This window comes from Sphaerodactylus townsendi, linkage group LG07 (assembly GCF_021028975.2).
Source record: "Sphaerodactylus townsendi isolate TG3544 linkage group LG07, MPM_Stown_v2.3, whole genome shotgun sequence".
NCBI lineage: Eukaryota > Metazoa > Chordata > Lepidosauria > Squamata > Sphaerodactylidae > Sphaerodactylus > Sphaerodactylus townsendi.
This window is the reverse complement of record NC_059431.1, coordinates 87,702,288-87,719,047: the sequence shown is the minus strand read 5'-3', so window position 1 is coordinate 87,719,047 and position 16,760 is coordinate 87,702,288. Positions and strand designations below refer to the sequence as shown.

Genomic DNA, 16,760 nt, shown 5'->3' with positions numbered 1-16,760 from the left:
CCAAGCATACTTTCAAACCTTCAGGTCTCCCAGGGAGGCTCATGTGCAAGAATATGGTATATGTATCAAATTTCCTTTGAACAGTAATGGAAACCCCTACAGAGTCGCAGATCCCACCATTACCAGGGCTTGGATCCACTGAAAAATTTCCACGGACAGGAGGGGAAGTCGCTGATTTACTCATTATGTTGATTGTGGGGGAGGTCCCTTATACCACAGGAACAGCATTTCAGGGGTCATTTTGGACAGCAGCAGCAAAGGGAGCACTGATTGAAAGGAATCTCAGTGGTTCCAGCCCTAGAACTGCATGTGAATATCTTACAAACAAACATAAATTCATAAATATACCTCCAGTTAGATCATCATCTTTAGCCACAAGTTCTTTCTCAACAAGCATATCTGGTGTATGAATGCTATCTCCATCGTCCTTTATCAGTTCATCTTTGGAACCATATCCTTGATCAGACTGACCACCTGTTGAAAAGGATGGAATACATTCTAGCGACTTTTTCCAATGTCATAATTGACAATACAAAATAAACTCATTTATGTGCATGAGTAGAAAAGAAAAAAACTGCAAGAACCAAAACTGGAATTACCCAATACACAAAAAATATACACATACAGAGTGTCTGAAGTCGGCTCGAAGAAAAGAACAGCGGCTGGGATTCAAGCAAGGACTTACTAGAGAACTGACATGCAAAGTATTTTTCACAGGAAACTACGTTAAGTTCCAACAAAGGCCAGTTCTCTACAGAGGAATGAGTGTCATCCCCATTTTACATACCACACGACAACATGCATCTTTCTGTTTCTTATCTCAGATCAAAGTTAGTTGTTCCTCACTTGTGGCTATTTTCTCCCCTATGCACATGCTCATACATTGATGAATTAATCTGTTAGATCTCTGCTGGCTTGTCTTTAGGCCTCAGCTGGCTCCTGTCGCTTCCAGTTCTCACTATTGTTGCCTCTCCTCTGGAGTAAGCAGAGAACCAGGCTATCAGTGGCTGCCAATTCTGGCAGCTCCACATAATCACAAAAGTCAAATAAATGGAAGAAATGTTTTTTTGGAGTCCCTTAATTAAACTCCTAAAATACATAAGGATATATCAGAAGCCATTTTTTTAAAAAAGTATGCAGGCTAAACGATAGTCAATTATCTCAAAGTAGTAAAATGCTTCATGCCAATCTTGATCCACACTGGGGTTTTTTGCCATTCAGGATACAATATGTGCCAATAATTAGAACATAAGAACATAAGAAAGAGCCTGCTGGATCAGACCAGAGTCCATCTAGTCCAGCACTCTGCTACTCGCAGCGGCTCACCAGATGGATGCCTTTGGGAGCTCACATGCAGGATGTGCTGCTGTTCCCGAGCAACTGGTCTGAAGGGCATTTTGATCCATAATTGTACAAGATCAAAACTTTTTTTTTTTTTGCTATGGTCATTGGCTATTTTTACAGCATTAAGAGAAACCACGTCTCCTACTCCTTGCTTAACAAGTGACAAAAAAACCCCCTATAAATGGGAAAATTACCTGGACCGGTTAATATTCAAGAGCAGAAATAGCGCCTATGTGCCTCCAAGGCTTCACGCCACACAAGTCTGCACCCCACACCATGACAGCACCAAGAGACAGCACAGAGCAAGAAGCAGAGCAACAAAGAGCAAAGAGAAGGAATCTTTAGTCATCTACTAGACAGCAGGCCAGCTACACAGGAGAGAGGCTCAAACTATTTAAAAAGAAAGATAGCAGAAAGTTTAGTAAAGGAGGGGAGAGGAGAGAGAAAACATGTAGATCTACAGGCTACAAAGCAGGGTGGCAGCCAACTTCAGTATGTTTTAATACAGTCTATTATGTGCCTAATGAATATCATTTAGAAAGCCAAGAGAGCATTTTATTTTAAAGTAGTAAAAGAAAAAATATATTAAGTATGCTAAGATCTCACTCCAGGCTCATCTCTTTCTGCAAATATATGTTATATGTTGGCATCAAGCAAGATATCACTGGTTTGTCTGAATATTTTACGTTCAGTATGAAGTGGCTTCTTGGCCCTTTCTCAGTCTCTATTACCATACCATTATGCAAATTTAAGTAAGCATATGCATTTACCCTCAAGATTATGGCGCAATGCATTTCTTGCCCGCTTGCAATTCAAACAGCCTGCAGGACTATTATCACACTGTGCTCATCATGTCCACCCACTAGCAATTAATGCCTACTTTACAGAACTGTGGAATGAGGGAACACAAAGTTACCGGAGGTTCAAACTGACTTGAAGTCACATACCTGCCTTATTATCAAGTAACACAACAGTTCACAATCCCCTTGACCCCTCTCCGAAACAGTGAGTCTATGAAACACAGTACTACCCTAAGAAGAGTTACACCCCTTTCAAGACCACTGAAGTAGGGATTAACTCAGCCCTCTTTCAAGGCCACAATGTGATTCCCAGACATCAGATAATGCCAGAGAAATGTACGGCTGGAAACACATGGAAAACATGAGCCCAGGGTGGAATCTGCACATGGAAATTTGCCTCCTGGTGATCCTGTGAACTGTATCCTTGAATATGCTGTTTGTGGGATTGCCTTAGAGCAAGGTGCACGTTTAAGCCATTTTCTCCTTCACACCATTTTCATAGGAAGAACAGATTTCAGGGGGGAAAAATCAAGTCAGCAACATATTAGAAAGAGGATGTGCAGTTAGTGAAACCCAGCAGATCTAGTACCTGTGCTAGAGTGATTACCAATGGAATCAAGCCTGACTAAGTCTCTGACGAAGAGTGTGTGCTCCCCACTGTTAGCATCATTAGAACTATCCACACTACCATGGCTCACCGTATCCCCATCACTTCCACCTGTGGTCATCCGGGGAGCTGAAGATATGAACAACACTGCATTAGTTACAAAAACGTGGACATTAAAAAATACAGTTCTTAAAAGACTGCATGATCACATTTAAAGGGACACATACCCCAGCCCACATCACCAGATACAGAATACTTCTATGATTACATTTTAATTTTTTAGGAATATTTAAGAATTCTCTTGGGCCACTCTAAAGCCATTTTAATACAATTATGCATCTTCCTACCACAATAAGACAGCTCTGTAGACGCTGAGCCCGTAGAAGTTAGTGACTGCAAAGTTACCTGGTACTGAAGGAACTTGTAAATTGCGTGTAGACTTTTTGAGGCACTGTCTAAATTGGGCCATGCCCTGCACCACATTCCGTACTTTTGTCCACAGAAAAATGCCACTGCGACTACTGCTAGGCCACGGGCTCTCCAAAGCTGCCTAGAAAAGTGAAATTGCTTATTTCCAGAAACCTACAACACTGTACTCACACACACATACACACCATGCCTATTCCCTGTAATCTCCATTATGCTACAGTACCATATTATTTTTGTACAATGAGTTCACATATTTTCTGACGTATGAAAATATGTTACTTTTTCTTGGACAGATCCATGAACAAGGTTAGAACATGGTCAACAGATTCAGCTGCAAAAAAAGTTTGATTAATTAGCAATATTCCTCATGCATGAGACAGTTAGAAGAGACAGGATCTAGCCCTCCTCTTGTGTGGTTCGGATGGACATTTGAGTTGAGTAGGAAATGAGTAGTCCAAGAATCTATTCTGCTCCCCTTGGGGCCACTACATCTGGATCCTGATACTGCCCAGAGAGAAAGGAACTGTAAAGCAGCTGCAGAGGTACCCAGGGTATAGCTATATACAATGGCACCTGGGGCTCAGCCTCACCGCCCCTCACAGCTGCATCCTGCCCCCAAATTCCATGTGGTGTCTGGGAGCAGTGAAGGCACATTTGATGCTGGTCTCAGCTCACCCAGGTACAGGTTTAAACTGCTGGCTTCCAGTTCAGGGGTGAGCCATGCTGGCCAACATTCAACTACGCACCTGCCCCGAACTTCACCGGGAGTTCGGGAGCAGGGCACTGTTGGGGGAGGAGTGCAGCCTTGCAATGCACTCCCCATGCGACCCCAAGAAATGGCACCTGGGGCTCTCAGTCCCCCGCGCCTTTTCCTCAATACACCCATGGAGGCACCTTCCATTTCACTGGAAAGTTCCTTCAATATGTGGTAGATTCTGAAGCATCTGGGACCTGAGGAGTGGCAAACCACTCTGATGGTCAGGAGATGGATAGACAGAAAGTCAGCTAGCTAAAAACACTACCCAAGACAGAATGCAACATGGGTTATTCTTGACCGAATAAACAAAGCAATGCAGAATGGGTGCCTAGACTACTGTCCTTGGCCAGACACAGAGAGATCCAGGCAGAGAAGACTCTGAACAGAGGTGGGCAGCAAAATCACATCCCTCGTCTCCAAGCTTTCCAAAACAGTAGCCAAGGGAGGTGGGCCAGGCAACCCTGGGGCTGGGGTAATTTGGCATGGTTTCAAAGTCATCCCACACAAGACACATGGTTACTTGACTTCTTTTGCATATCTCACTTACCTTGTTGTAATAACCATAGGTGATTGCATTGGGCTGTATACCAGCATTTTTCATTTCAAAAAGGACTCTTACAGCCAGAACAGGATGGCCCCAAAGTCCACAGAGCTGCATTACAACTCGATAGCAAACCTAATAAAGATTGAAAAGTTTGTGCAGTCAATTTTTACAGGCATTCTGAAGTAGTTTACACTGTATAAAAAGATGGATGTGAAAGGAGATGAGTGGTTCTCAGCCTGTGGGTGGGGACCCCTTTAGGGGTCGAATGACCCTTTCACAGGGGTCCCCTAAGACTCTCTGCATCTGTGTTCTTCATCTGTAAAAATGGATAAATGTTAGGTTTGGGGGTCACCAAACATGAGAAACTGTATTAAAGGGTTGCGGCATTAGGAAGGTTGAGAACCACTGAGATAAAAGATGAACAACTCAATTTGTTTGTGTCAGTAACCAGTAGAGGGAGCACAAGTTAAACAAGTAAGGCACACAAGAATAAGGAAAAACCTATTCAAGAGACAGTCAGTGGGTTAAACGCAAATTAAGAAGTTGCTGCTATACTACTTTCAGTGAAACCTCAGAAGTGATGTCACTCCACTGTAGGAATAATCAGAAATTCATAGAGTTTATGGCAATTCCTAGAGCAGAGTAATGCCACTTCTAGGTTTTCCCTGGAAGTGACTTAGCATGGTCATTTGGACAACAAACCTTTATGTCTCTGCCCTTCCAGACTATTGCCAGTTGCCACTGACTGGCAACTCTAGATACAACAGAAACATCTCCATTTACAAATAACTGTCCCAAATGCTATTTTCAAAAGCATACCCTAGCTAAGGATTTGCATGGCCTCATTTCAGGTTTGGGCAGATTACTTTGGTAAAACTAGCTTACCAGCAGTATTATTTAATTACTTCCCAAGTTGTCTAACCTGACTCCCTGAAACACACCCAGATCTATGTTAAATAATTCAGTGTCTGCATTTCCAGATAAACTTCCTCTGATTTCTGCATTTAAAATAGGACAAAGCAAGATTCAACTGGGAAAAACTCTTAGTATGAAAGGAAGCTAGTCCAATGGTGAACTGCAGCTAAGCTTATTAAATTCTCCATGACTTCCCAAGTGAAAGAGAAGAAAGTTTAAAAAACAAAAACATAAGAGCTTTTTTTAAAAAAATCATAAATAGTTTTGGTGAAACCAGATTAAACGATTGTTCTTTCCTGTCTCAAGGTTTCTGACATTTTATTTCATAATGGAGATGCTTTTCAGAACCCCAAGAACCTGGAAGAACCAGGACATATATTTAGATAGGTGTCCAACACTGCAATTAGCAAGGACAACCAGTGCTGGCTTGAACTACTGTGAATCTGTGACTGTGACTGGGGAATGCATCACAGCTCTCTATTTTGAGATCACACTCAGAAACTCTAATACTGAATGACAGCTATTGAGAGCAAGAGAATTATAATGAAATACTGTAACCAATATTCCTGAGAACTGGCAGAATCCAAAATAGTGCAGACATATCACCTGCCTTGAGCCTTAGCAAGAAAGACAAATTATAAAGTAAGGAAATAAAAGTACTCCATTTTTTTCCCTCAGTGCTGCGGAAGTGGCAGAAGAGGATAGCAAGATATTGGCTATCCAGTTTAACTGCAGTTAAATAAACAACACACACAAACTTATACACAAGCAAGCTCTTCTCTCTCTCTCTCTTTCTTTTTGAACCAACACTGATGATGGAAAAAAATTCGCTAAGATGGGTACCTCCCTTCCATGAGCCAGTGCCTGGCCGTGGCTGCGCCCGACCGCCACCCCCAAAGAGGCTTGCCAGTGGTGTGGGGAAGTCATAAAGCCTCCCCACTGCCGAGAAGCCTCAATGGGCCGCCCCAAACTTAAGCCAGCCAAAAGGCTTGGAGGGTGTCAACTAATTTCTGCTCCTCCTCGGACCCCCATCCCCAGCTGCTCTCGCTGTGCCAACAGCAGCGGTGCTGGGACCCTGGTAAAGCATTCAGTGCCACATTCTAGCACTTGGGGAGAGGAAAGTGGCGGCCACCGAATGTCAGCGGGATCACCCCTCCACTGGGGTAAGTGCCCTGGGCAGGGCCAATCTGCTGGCACGGCAGCACATGGTTCCTTGAAGTGAATTTGCCCCCCCTCCCCCCTTTGGATGGGGCTCTAAGTCTGGTTATTTCTGATATAAGAACGCAGGAAGAATTAACAAGAGTTAATTCCCATCTACCCCCAGCAGGACTCTTAACTGGCATTTAATCCCGGCTTAGAAACCCAGTTATGGAGGAAGGGCTAACTCCATTTAAACCATGCATTTGTACTTCACAGGTAACCACAATTTGTCATTAGCCACCACCTCTTGACCATGCATCCTATGAGAAGTGGGAGAGGAATGCAAGACAGATCAAACTGCATGCATTTTTATGTCCCTGTGGATGTCTGACCGCAGCCTTCAAATCAAAAAAATAATGACTGGATTGCATACTTAACTGACCAGTGTATTCCGAGGAAGAAAGAACCCTTTAAAAAGTATTCCAAAGCAGAGGATTACATCATTCTTGGTGGAAAAAAGCAACTGATGCTACAAAAATTGACAGATGAATATGCATTTGCATCATCTCACACTGCACCTCTCTGGACTTACCTCATCCAAGGGTTCCACATCTGTTTTCCTCATTTTGATAAGAACGTCATATGCTTGTTGCAGAGATTTGACTTTGGGATGGGAAACTCTGACATAAGCTGGCAGACAAATGAACCATAAGCTGTAGCAGTGACTAAAGAGGCACTTGGCCCATTGTGGAGGGCTTGTGTAGTATCGCTTGGCTAACTTATGGGCTGCTTTTATCTCCTGTGAGATAAAAAGATAACAAAAATTAACAGCAATAATCGCCTGGCACAGAACATACCGTAGCTTTCTCTAGCCATACAGAACACTGTTTTGCATGCATGTTATTTTCAAGCCTTTGCCATCCGCTGTCAGATGCAAATATTTTATCTAGCATGTTGCTTATGCTCCTGTGTACTATATAAAGCCCCAATCAAGGGGCCATGCACCACACAGCTGTGCTTGGCTGCAGCCCTCAAAGAGGCTTTCCGGTAGTACGGGGAGGCTGGAAATGCAAAACGGACTCCCCACCCAACAAACCCCCCACATTGTCCTTAACAGACTTATGTCACCCTTTTTAGTGGTGTAAGCCAGAGGCCCTGTCCATCGGCATAACACAGCGAATGGCTGGAAGGAAGCTAATGCTGGTCCCTCCCCCAGCCAACCCCCATTATATCAGCGGCGGTAATGGTGCTGGGTGGTGCCGCATCCAGTCCACATTTCAGCACTGGGTAGGGCTGCGGTGGCCGCATGCTGGCAGAATCGTCCCTTCACTGAGGTAAGTGCCCTGGGGAGGTCAAATCCTCTGGCATGATCGCACACTGCTTCCATGGGCAGATTCAGCCCCACCCCCTCTGGAGGGGGGTCACAGCTATTTAAGATTTAAATCCAAAACCAAAACAGAACTGACCTGTTTTGTCCTCTTTGCCATGAGTGCTGGACTGTTTGAAACAGTACCTCCAACCGTGTGCCTGTTGAACGAAAGCTTCAGCTCTTGGGGCCTGTCGAAGAATTTATAATCTAGTCTAGGGAAGGTGTTGTAGCTGTTAAAGGAAGAGGCAACATTATTACAGCATAGCAGATGAAGCACAAACTACCGTATATACTCGCATATAAGTCAACTTTTTCAGCAAAGCCCTCCTCGACTTATACGCGAGCCACCCACCCACCCACCGCCGCTGCTGCCTGCCGCCCCTTCATTCCCTTCACTCAGCCACTCATCTTTTCCTTTCCCCAGCCGGCTCTGAGGCTTGGCTTCAGGGAAGCTGCTGCTCGGGCAGGGTGTCTCTATCATTCTCTTAAAAGGGCAATGATAGAGTCACCCTGCCCAAACGGCAGCTTCCCTGGAGCCAAGCCTCAGAGTGGTCGGGGAAAGGAAAAGCCAAGCCTCAGAGCCGGAAAGGAAAAGATGAGTGGCTGAGTGAGTAAGGGGAAGGACAGCCAGCGGTGGGGCGGTGGGCAGGAGCCTGCTGGGCGCCCCACAGGGCCCTGGCTCTTCCCTGCCCCCGCCTGCTCTGGCTTTGGGTTTCCTTGCTTGCAAGCAAGGAAACTCCAAAAGCAGGCAAATGCTCTGTCTGGCTGGGGCTGCTGTGGGGATCCAGGAGGAAGCGGGGGGGGGGGATCCGGTGGGGAGCGGGCGCCCCGGCTGTTCCCTGTCCCTACCTGCTTTGGAGTTACCACCCTCGACTTATATGTGAGTGAGTCAATATGTTTTCCCAGTTTTTGGTGGTAAAATTAGGTGCCTTGACTTATACACGAGTATATACGGTACTTTATTTCTTTAAAAATGCCATTAGTACTAGTTCTGTTTCAAGAATGCAACTGTTTGATATGTTTGATATAAAATACAGCATCCAAGAAAAATATATCAAAAGCTCGCATATGCCAAGTGAAACTTCTGACTCATTCCCTTTGAGTAGCAGACTATTCAGTACATATCACAAAATCCAACTTTCCTCAGCTTTAAAATTGCTTTGCTGTGTGGGGGTGGGGCGGGGGATGCTATTTGATATGTTCTGAGTGAAACTTTCTTTGGGCATTCAGAGCTAGCTGCACTGTTTCTCTAGACCAAGACCATAATATTTTGCACAATTACCTATACTGAAAATGATGAGTTACCTCAATATTACCATATGGTGAATGTTTCTTCAACAAAAACAAAGTCCAAGTCAATACTTTTGAAAAATTCAAAGTAAGCTTTAAAAATATTCTGGAATGCACAACATGTTACCATCAGTCTCACCCATCAGCAGATTCCCCCCCCCCGCCCTCACTTTGCCATTTAGCAGAATACCTGTATTTAGGTGTCTTCTCCTGCCCATCATCAGGAGGAGGCTCTGGGGGCATTATAAACACGGTATGTTCACTCTTTTGTGACTCATCAAGCTCAATCAATCGAATATCCTCTGTAGAATCGGCATCAACCTGCAAATACATCATAACCCCATTTTAATATGCCTGTAAATTCCACAACTACATGGGAACTTTCTGGGTTCTAACGTTCTGTGCCTCAAGACCACAACCGAAGATAGATTCTGGAAGCAATATCAAGCAAAAAATAGTAGCTCACAGCTCATTCAATTATGTTGCCCTCATTACCTGCAATGACTCTGTCAAGAAAATTAATGGAAGATTAACACAGTTTCATCTTGATCTGATCCATTAAGTCAGCATGTCAAAGATGTCAAGACATTTCCTTGACCAGCCATGATTTGTAATCCCATATGATGATGATGATGATGATGATGATGATGATGATGATGATGATGATGATGATGATATCAATAATAATTGGTTGTTGTAAGTTTTCTGGGCTGTGTGGCTACTCAGCCCACAAAACCCGTAACAGTCGGTTGCGGCTGTGAAAGCCTTCAACAATTCAAAAGCAGTAATAGTAATAGTAATAGTAGTAGTAGTAGTAGTAATACCACCACGTGCATGCTTAATTGCCAGAAAAGACATAAAGTATTCCCATAATATGCAACTTAAATTACCTTATCTCCTTTTTCTGATCCTTTCTCAGGAAAAAGCTAGGAAAAGGAGTTAAAAACAGAATTAGAAGTCCTCATATAAATAAATGACTGAACTGTGTAATAAAAAGTATATGGTGGTCAAACATCCCCATCCTTCTTGCCCAACAAGCAGCCTGTTTGGAGCTGTCTCCTTCACACACTAGACACAAGATGTACAACTGGTGTGGTGCAGCAGTTAGAGTGCCAAGCTTGAACCAACTTAGCCTATTTTCTAGTCCTCATGATCCATGAAGCTCACTGGATGACCTTGCACCAATCATTGTCTCTCAGCCTGACCTATCTCACAGATTTGTTGTAATCTTGACCAGACATTTTGTAAGAATAAAATGGAGGAAATAATCATATCAGCCACCTGGGCTTCTTGGAGGAATAAGGAAGTTAAAATGTACTGGATCAGATAAAGGTAACTGTAAAATCTCTGAGTCCAGTCACTGTAGTTCCTAGTAAGGGAGGATACAATGGGGAGAAGGGAATATACTGTCCAAGCAATGCTAAGGTTTCTCAAAAGTTCTATGTGAGTAGGCAAATGGTGCTGTGATCCTCCAATCTAACATGGGACTTTCTATAATAGCAAGAGTATTTGTTGCCCTAAGATTTAGAATCATATTATACGAAAATGGAAGGGTTATGAAATCCTTCTATAAACAAATTAAAGTTACCAATTTTCTCTAAGCAGTAAAGGTCCTCATCTCACCACATCATAATAAAGTCCTTCACAAGAACAAGATAGCCACAGATCCACAACCTCATTTGTTGAAATTACCTTTTCCACACAGTCATCAAAAAAAGCCAAGCCGGTATCTTTGTCACTCACAAAACTGCATTCTTCAATGAAGCGGCTAAATATCTGTGTTTTAGTTAAAGCCATGTAAAATTTTGTGTAGGCGCGATCTCTACTTTTTAAAAACCCTAGTTAAAAAGAACACAAGACAATTGCTTAAAAGTACTAGTGTATGCAAAAAGATTCACAATTATCTTGTCTATTTAACATTTCCCTGTAACCTTTGGCATTGCTGCGAGAACTTAGAAAAACAAATTTTCTTGTTCCAAGTCTATTTATACTTTAAAACTTGTACACAGATGGTTTCTCCTGCTGACAATGTCCCATCTGTAGGCTCTTTCAACACCACAGCAGACGAATGAAAGTGAAAAAAAGTTATATCAACATTTTGCCTGCATAAAATCTGATGATAAACGGACTCCCAAAAACATTCTAGGAAGCTTTTGCTTTAGTTGAGAACCTTCCCATTTTTTGCTTTTATTACTAGCTAATGAGGCCTGGCACCACAGTGCACTCTTCCCAAATGTGGAGCATAAGTTTTTCTGGAACTTCATAATTTCTATAGCAAAGCCAACAGAACGTCCACATTATGTACATTAAATGCCACTGAATATGACAGCTATAGTCACACAACAGCAATACCAACTATTTTTCTGGTATATCACCACAGCATTTTTAGGCAAGCAAGGAACTAAAATTATCCCACCCTTTTATGTCTGTCTTGTCCTCAAGCTGCGATGATAGAAAGTGGTGCAACAGAAGTTCAACAGTTATCTCCAAATCCAAATTTAGAAAATATGAGAAGCTTCCTCATTTCATATTAGAGAAGCTGAACTCCTGCACATGCCAGACATTCCTGATAAAGATCACTCTCTTCAGATTGAGAAAAGGAATAAAATCTAGAATATGGGGTGCTATTTTTGGCAATACTGTAAAAATTCTGCCCAGCCACCACCTGGCCATATTGTGGTCTCCATCTTCATTACATACTAGAACACCACCTCTCCGTTTCCGACCCAATGCACCTCTAGCTGTATCCTAAGACAAATGTATCAGCTGTCCTATTTATGCTCTGTATCATTCCCTGTTATTAACTAATACTTGACCACACACCGTGCTTAGTAAATACAGTAGTATATTAAATGTTGCTAGTCTCAGGATTCCACAGGTATCTTCCTCTGAAGAGAAACGAGAACCTGCTGGGTATCCTCCAGTAACATTGATTTCTTTTCTCCTTTCCCCACCACCAGCGGAAACTTCAAGCTATTGCCCAGATGTATCTCCTGGTACAACTTGTATGCCACAGAACGGGACTGTTCTTAACAAACACTGTCAGCGTTACAACACATGCAGAATCAAGAATCTCTTCAGAACTCACCTTGAAGATCAAACAGGGAATCTGCAGCAGTGGCTTTATTCGAAGGTGCCTGTGTGATTGGTTTAAGGAATGTTCTGTATCCCTTTAAGACAGAAGCCATGAAACGCAGAAAAGCTTCCTGAATCTCCATCTCAAATTGGGTCATCTTTTTCTGCCAGGAGAAATCCGCTTCTATAGGTGTCATCTCAACTGCAGAGCCTTCTTGTGTCTTTCTGTGAACTGGGGTAGAGAGAGATGGGAGAAAAGAAACTTAATGAAGGGACTTTATCTACATATGTTTTCAGATGTGCCTAATTTTCAGGGAATACTCGAGTACATAAGCACTTCACACAAGCAGGGAATTGTTATTTCCAGTCACACACCAAGACAGGTATTTGTTGCCTCCAGAATCATCTCTGACATGCAGCTATTATCTCATTTGGCCACCCAAGCTGAAGTATGTTCCACTGTCCCGGTCTCCTGTGGGCTCGGGGGTGGGGGTGGGGGAGGGTGTTTTATCGCCATCTGTGTTTCGGTTTTAAATATTGTATAATAGGTTTTAATTATTGTATTATATCTTAAATGTTGTAAGTCGCCCTGAGCCCTTTGAAAAATTGAAAAATACATAAAATAAATAAATATTACAAACAGAATCAGTGTGGTTATCAGAATGGCAAAAAAAAAACCACAGGCATTATTGTGCCCCTCTCGAGCACACAGCAAAAGAAAACCTATTTTTAAATTACTATGCTGACACTTCCTGCCATAGTGATGGAAAAGTATAACAAGAACAGAACAACGGTTTACTACTGGCAGTCTGAAGATCCAAAGAAACCTGCTTTAAGTAACATGGAACACAGACTTCTCATACTACCGGGGGGGTGGGGGGGATAGGTAAACTTAAAACCATCCCCCCATACTCATTGTCTTCCTTTGCACAGATCAGTTTTCCCTCTCCTCTCCTGTATTTTACCTAACGCCAGTTGTGGATGCAGTTTCTTTAAGGTGCTGAGCAGACTTTTGCATGGCTTCTTGGGAAGCTGTTTCCAGTTCATACTCTTCTTATCATCTGATCTAAATAATTAGGAGAAACATACACAAAAATCAAAAGGGAGCTAAGGTTTAACGCTAGAAAATGTATCATATTAATGCTTAAAGTAAAATCAAAAGTCTATTTCTTTCCCTCCTTCTACTCCACCCCCAGCACACCTGTGGGGAAAAAACCAAAACATTAAGCAAAGTTATTTTAATTGAATCTGAGTCCAGACCCAGAACAACTTACAACAGCTTTGGGTCATATTCAAGGTCTTGATATTAACCTTTAAGGCCCTGAATAGTCTGGGACCACTGTTTCCGCCAGGCTTTTACATCTGGCCAGCCAGGTCTGAATCAAACTTAATTACCGGTACATTGTCAGTGGCCTCCCCGGGACATATAAGGGTTGTCGCCATCTTTTGTAACTGTTGTTCTGTTGTTTTTATGCTGTTTATGCTTTTATGACTGGCGTGTTTTATTGTTTATATTGTTGTTGTTCACTGCCCTGAACCCTGCAAGGAAGGGTGAGTTATAAATCGAAAGAAATGAAAACAGAGGCGGTATTTCAGTGCAAAAACAAGCTACAGCAACCCTGGCCTCTAAATTTTGGTTTGATCCAGGATGACATTGAATAATCCAGTTCCCTAGGGGGCCCATGTATCTGGACATCCTTGTGAACTAGACCTTGATCAAAGCAGGAAGCAACAACATACATCAGTACAGCGACAAGCTGTGTTTGTGCCTGACGAAGTTTAATTGCAGACTGTTGTGACATCTGAATGCACCCCAATTAGTCAAGCAATATTTGGGGCAGAGGGAGAGAAAAATGTATCAAGGCCAATACAAAAACCACATTTCTCTATGCCAGAGATTTATTCAGAGAATTGTAACACTAACTTGAAAGCAACATTAATTCTATAAATAACAAAGAAAGAGGATGACAAATACTGGCTTGTCATCCTTATCAGATCTCCATACTAACAATTTCTCATTGTCGCTTCTCCTAATTGACTCTGGAAACAGATAATGAAGAGGAGGCCTAGTGAATGAAAGCTATTCAACTTATTCTGGCAGTCAGTAATGCTTCTATCACTACATTATAATACCACACTAGCAATACACACAGAAAGCTCGCTTCTCTGTGTCAAGCACTGTGCCTGTGACAGTGCTTTGTTCTTCACAGACTGCTATCCCCCCCTCACTTCCTCAAGGAAAAGCTTTCTATGCAATCATTCCTTTATCCACAGTATATATTCAAAAGCAGTGGGCTTAAATTAATGTATAATCAGTGCATTGAGATTCTTTGGCACATCTATATCATTCTCCTAAACATAGTAGGATGTACCCATTTGTATTTTTACCCCAAGTCATTAAGTTCACAGAAACCACTTTCCTACTGTACTAAGCATGAATTCACACATAAAGCAGTGGTAAGCCAGCATGAGGTAGCGGTTAAGAGCAGTGGACTCTAACCCAGAGAACTGGGTTTGCTTCCCCACTCCTCCATATGAGAGGAAGACTCTTATCTGGTGAATTGGGTATGTTTTCCCCACTCCTCCACAAGAAGCCTGCTGAGGACCTTGGATAGTCACAGTTCTCTCAGAACTCTCACCGCCCTATCTACTTCCCAAGATGCCTGTTGCGAAGAGGGGAAGGGAAGGAAATTAGAAGCCACTTTGAGACTCCTTGAGGAGAAAAAAAACGGTGTATACAAACCAACCCTTCTTCAGTACTAGTGGAAAAACACTCCTGAGTTTTCCTTCCCTGGGGCTTCTTACAAAGCATTTCCAGTGAACACGGTTCAAGGGCCAATGTAACACATAAGATTAAACTAAGGTCTGGAACTGTAATAACCAGCCCCATGCTCCTGAACTTCCCCACCAATCAGTCAATTCATGATTTCCTATACAGTGCAAACAATAGTTTGTCACTGCATTCAAAATGGCAGACTGGAGTTTGGACTTTAACCCTTAAGCTACAGTTCGAACTTCACTCAAAACCAGGGCTGTTTTCACATGGGGACCATTTCCCACTGTGCTTTACTTGCTGCTGCCAATGCAGAAGCATCACTGGCAGGAACAGAGGCTTCACCTCCTTGGGGTCACCATCCCTCTTCCCCTTGAAGTTAATGTGCCTTTTGCCCACTTCTTCAGCAGCTATATTGATACAGCAATAATACAGATAATAATATATTAACAAGGACTGTGCTTGTGGGCTCCCACTCCTGTCCCCTCACACCGTAACCCATTTAGCTAACAACAACAACAACAACAACAACAACAACAACAACAACAACAACAACAACAATAATAATAATAATACAGATATGCCTCTGGCCAATTTTTTAAAAGCTGAAAAAAGGTTGCTGGTGGTAGTAAGGAAATGCAATCAGATGTGAGCGGGGAAGGTGGAACCCAAATCTACTTTGAGTACAAGCTTCTCAGAAAGATGGTAGCAAAGTGTATGTGGGAAAACACACAGCAAAGCAGAGGGGGGAAACACAGAAGAGAGACAGCATGTCAGTGTTCTGCATCCAAAAACAAGACAAAATTAGCCTGCTGAGAGAGTTAATGCAACTTCTATTGTTTCATACAAAAATGCAATAAAACGTTAAACAGATAATTACTTTCAGAAGGATTTTTAGATTTTAAAATGCTTTCTCAAAATTGGTTTTAAATTGTGGGTAGGTTAAGATTTACACTGTATAGAATCATCTGACCCATACCGTACCAACGAGAATTCATTAAGCATTTCACTGTTTAAATTTCCCCAGGTTTGTTCTTTGGGAAGTTAGGCAAAGTCATTCTTTCTGTTGTGCACTCTCTTGTCCTTTTAGAGGCTAAAGGGTATCTTAACTAATTTTCACTCATAATAACCTGCAGTGAATTTGAGCTTTACTGGGATGTTTTATTGCTGGGATATGAAGAATGTCGGAGCTCCACCCCTTCCTCCCAACTTGCAAAGAAGACTACGTCATCTACATACAATAGTAATCTCAAGGTCAGATGTGGGGCTGCCACTGAACTGAACTTAGAAGAGTAAATTTATCCAAAATTCAGTAACTCACCTGACAAGCCCTCTTAAGGGTCTGGATCTGCCCCCTTTACAGCCAGAAAATGCACATTTTTGACAGTTTCCCCCAATATGAAGCCATTCAACAGCTTTACCAATCCTAATGTCTGTTCCCCTCCTCTAAACAGGTGAGAATGGCCACAGCTCAGTTGTGGATTTTTCTTTGCCTATCCCTATGCTACAGAACTGCCCTCCTGAAGTTGTCCTTCAGAAGTTGTCCTTCAGAAAACTGTAGAACTAGTTGTAAGACAGGTACATAGAACAGAAGGGATTGTCTCATTTCATTAATGTAGCTGCTTTGGGTCCCATTTGGGGAAAAGGAGGCTTATGGATTGGATCCAGGGATCTGTAAGAGGAACAAGATTTTTGCCACACTCCGTTCCCTCAGCAG

The 16,760-nt window shown here is 42.5% G+C and overlaps 1 protein-coding gene across 3 annotated transcripts in view; it reads right to left on the bottom strand.

The window, feature by feature from the left end:
- DENND4C (DENN domain containing 4C) overlaps window positions 1–16,760 on the bottom strand; it is a 72,296-nt gene that overhangs the window by 21,770 nt on the left and 33,766 nt on the right. For all 3 annotated transcript variants that reach the window (XM_048503101.1, XM_048503102.1, XM_048503103.1), the window contains 11 exons: window positions 13,236–13,336; window positions 12,284–12,502; window positions 10,888–11,033; window positions 10,086–10,121; window positions 9,386–9,516; window positions 8,003–8,135; window positions 7,129–7,335; window positions 4,485–4,613; window positions 3,157–3,301; window positions 2,734–2,880; window positions 349–474 (listed from right to left, as the gene is read on the bottom strand). In XM_048503101.1, the coding sequence (XP_048359058.1) occupies window positions 349–474; window positions 2,734–2,880; window positions 3,157–3,301; window positions 4,485–4,613; window positions 7,129–7,335; window positions 8,003–8,135; window positions 9,386–9,516; window positions 10,086–10,121; window positions 10,888–11,033; window positions 12,284–12,502; window positions 13,236–13,336 (1,520 nt within the window). The remainder of the gene's footprint in view (window positions 1–348; window positions 475–2,733; window positions 2,881–3,156; window positions 3,302–4,484; window positions 4,614–7,128; window positions 7,336–8,002; window positions 8,136–9,385; window positions 9,517–10,085; window positions 10,122–10,887; window positions 11,034–12,283; window positions 12,503–13,235; window positions 13,337–16,760) is intronic.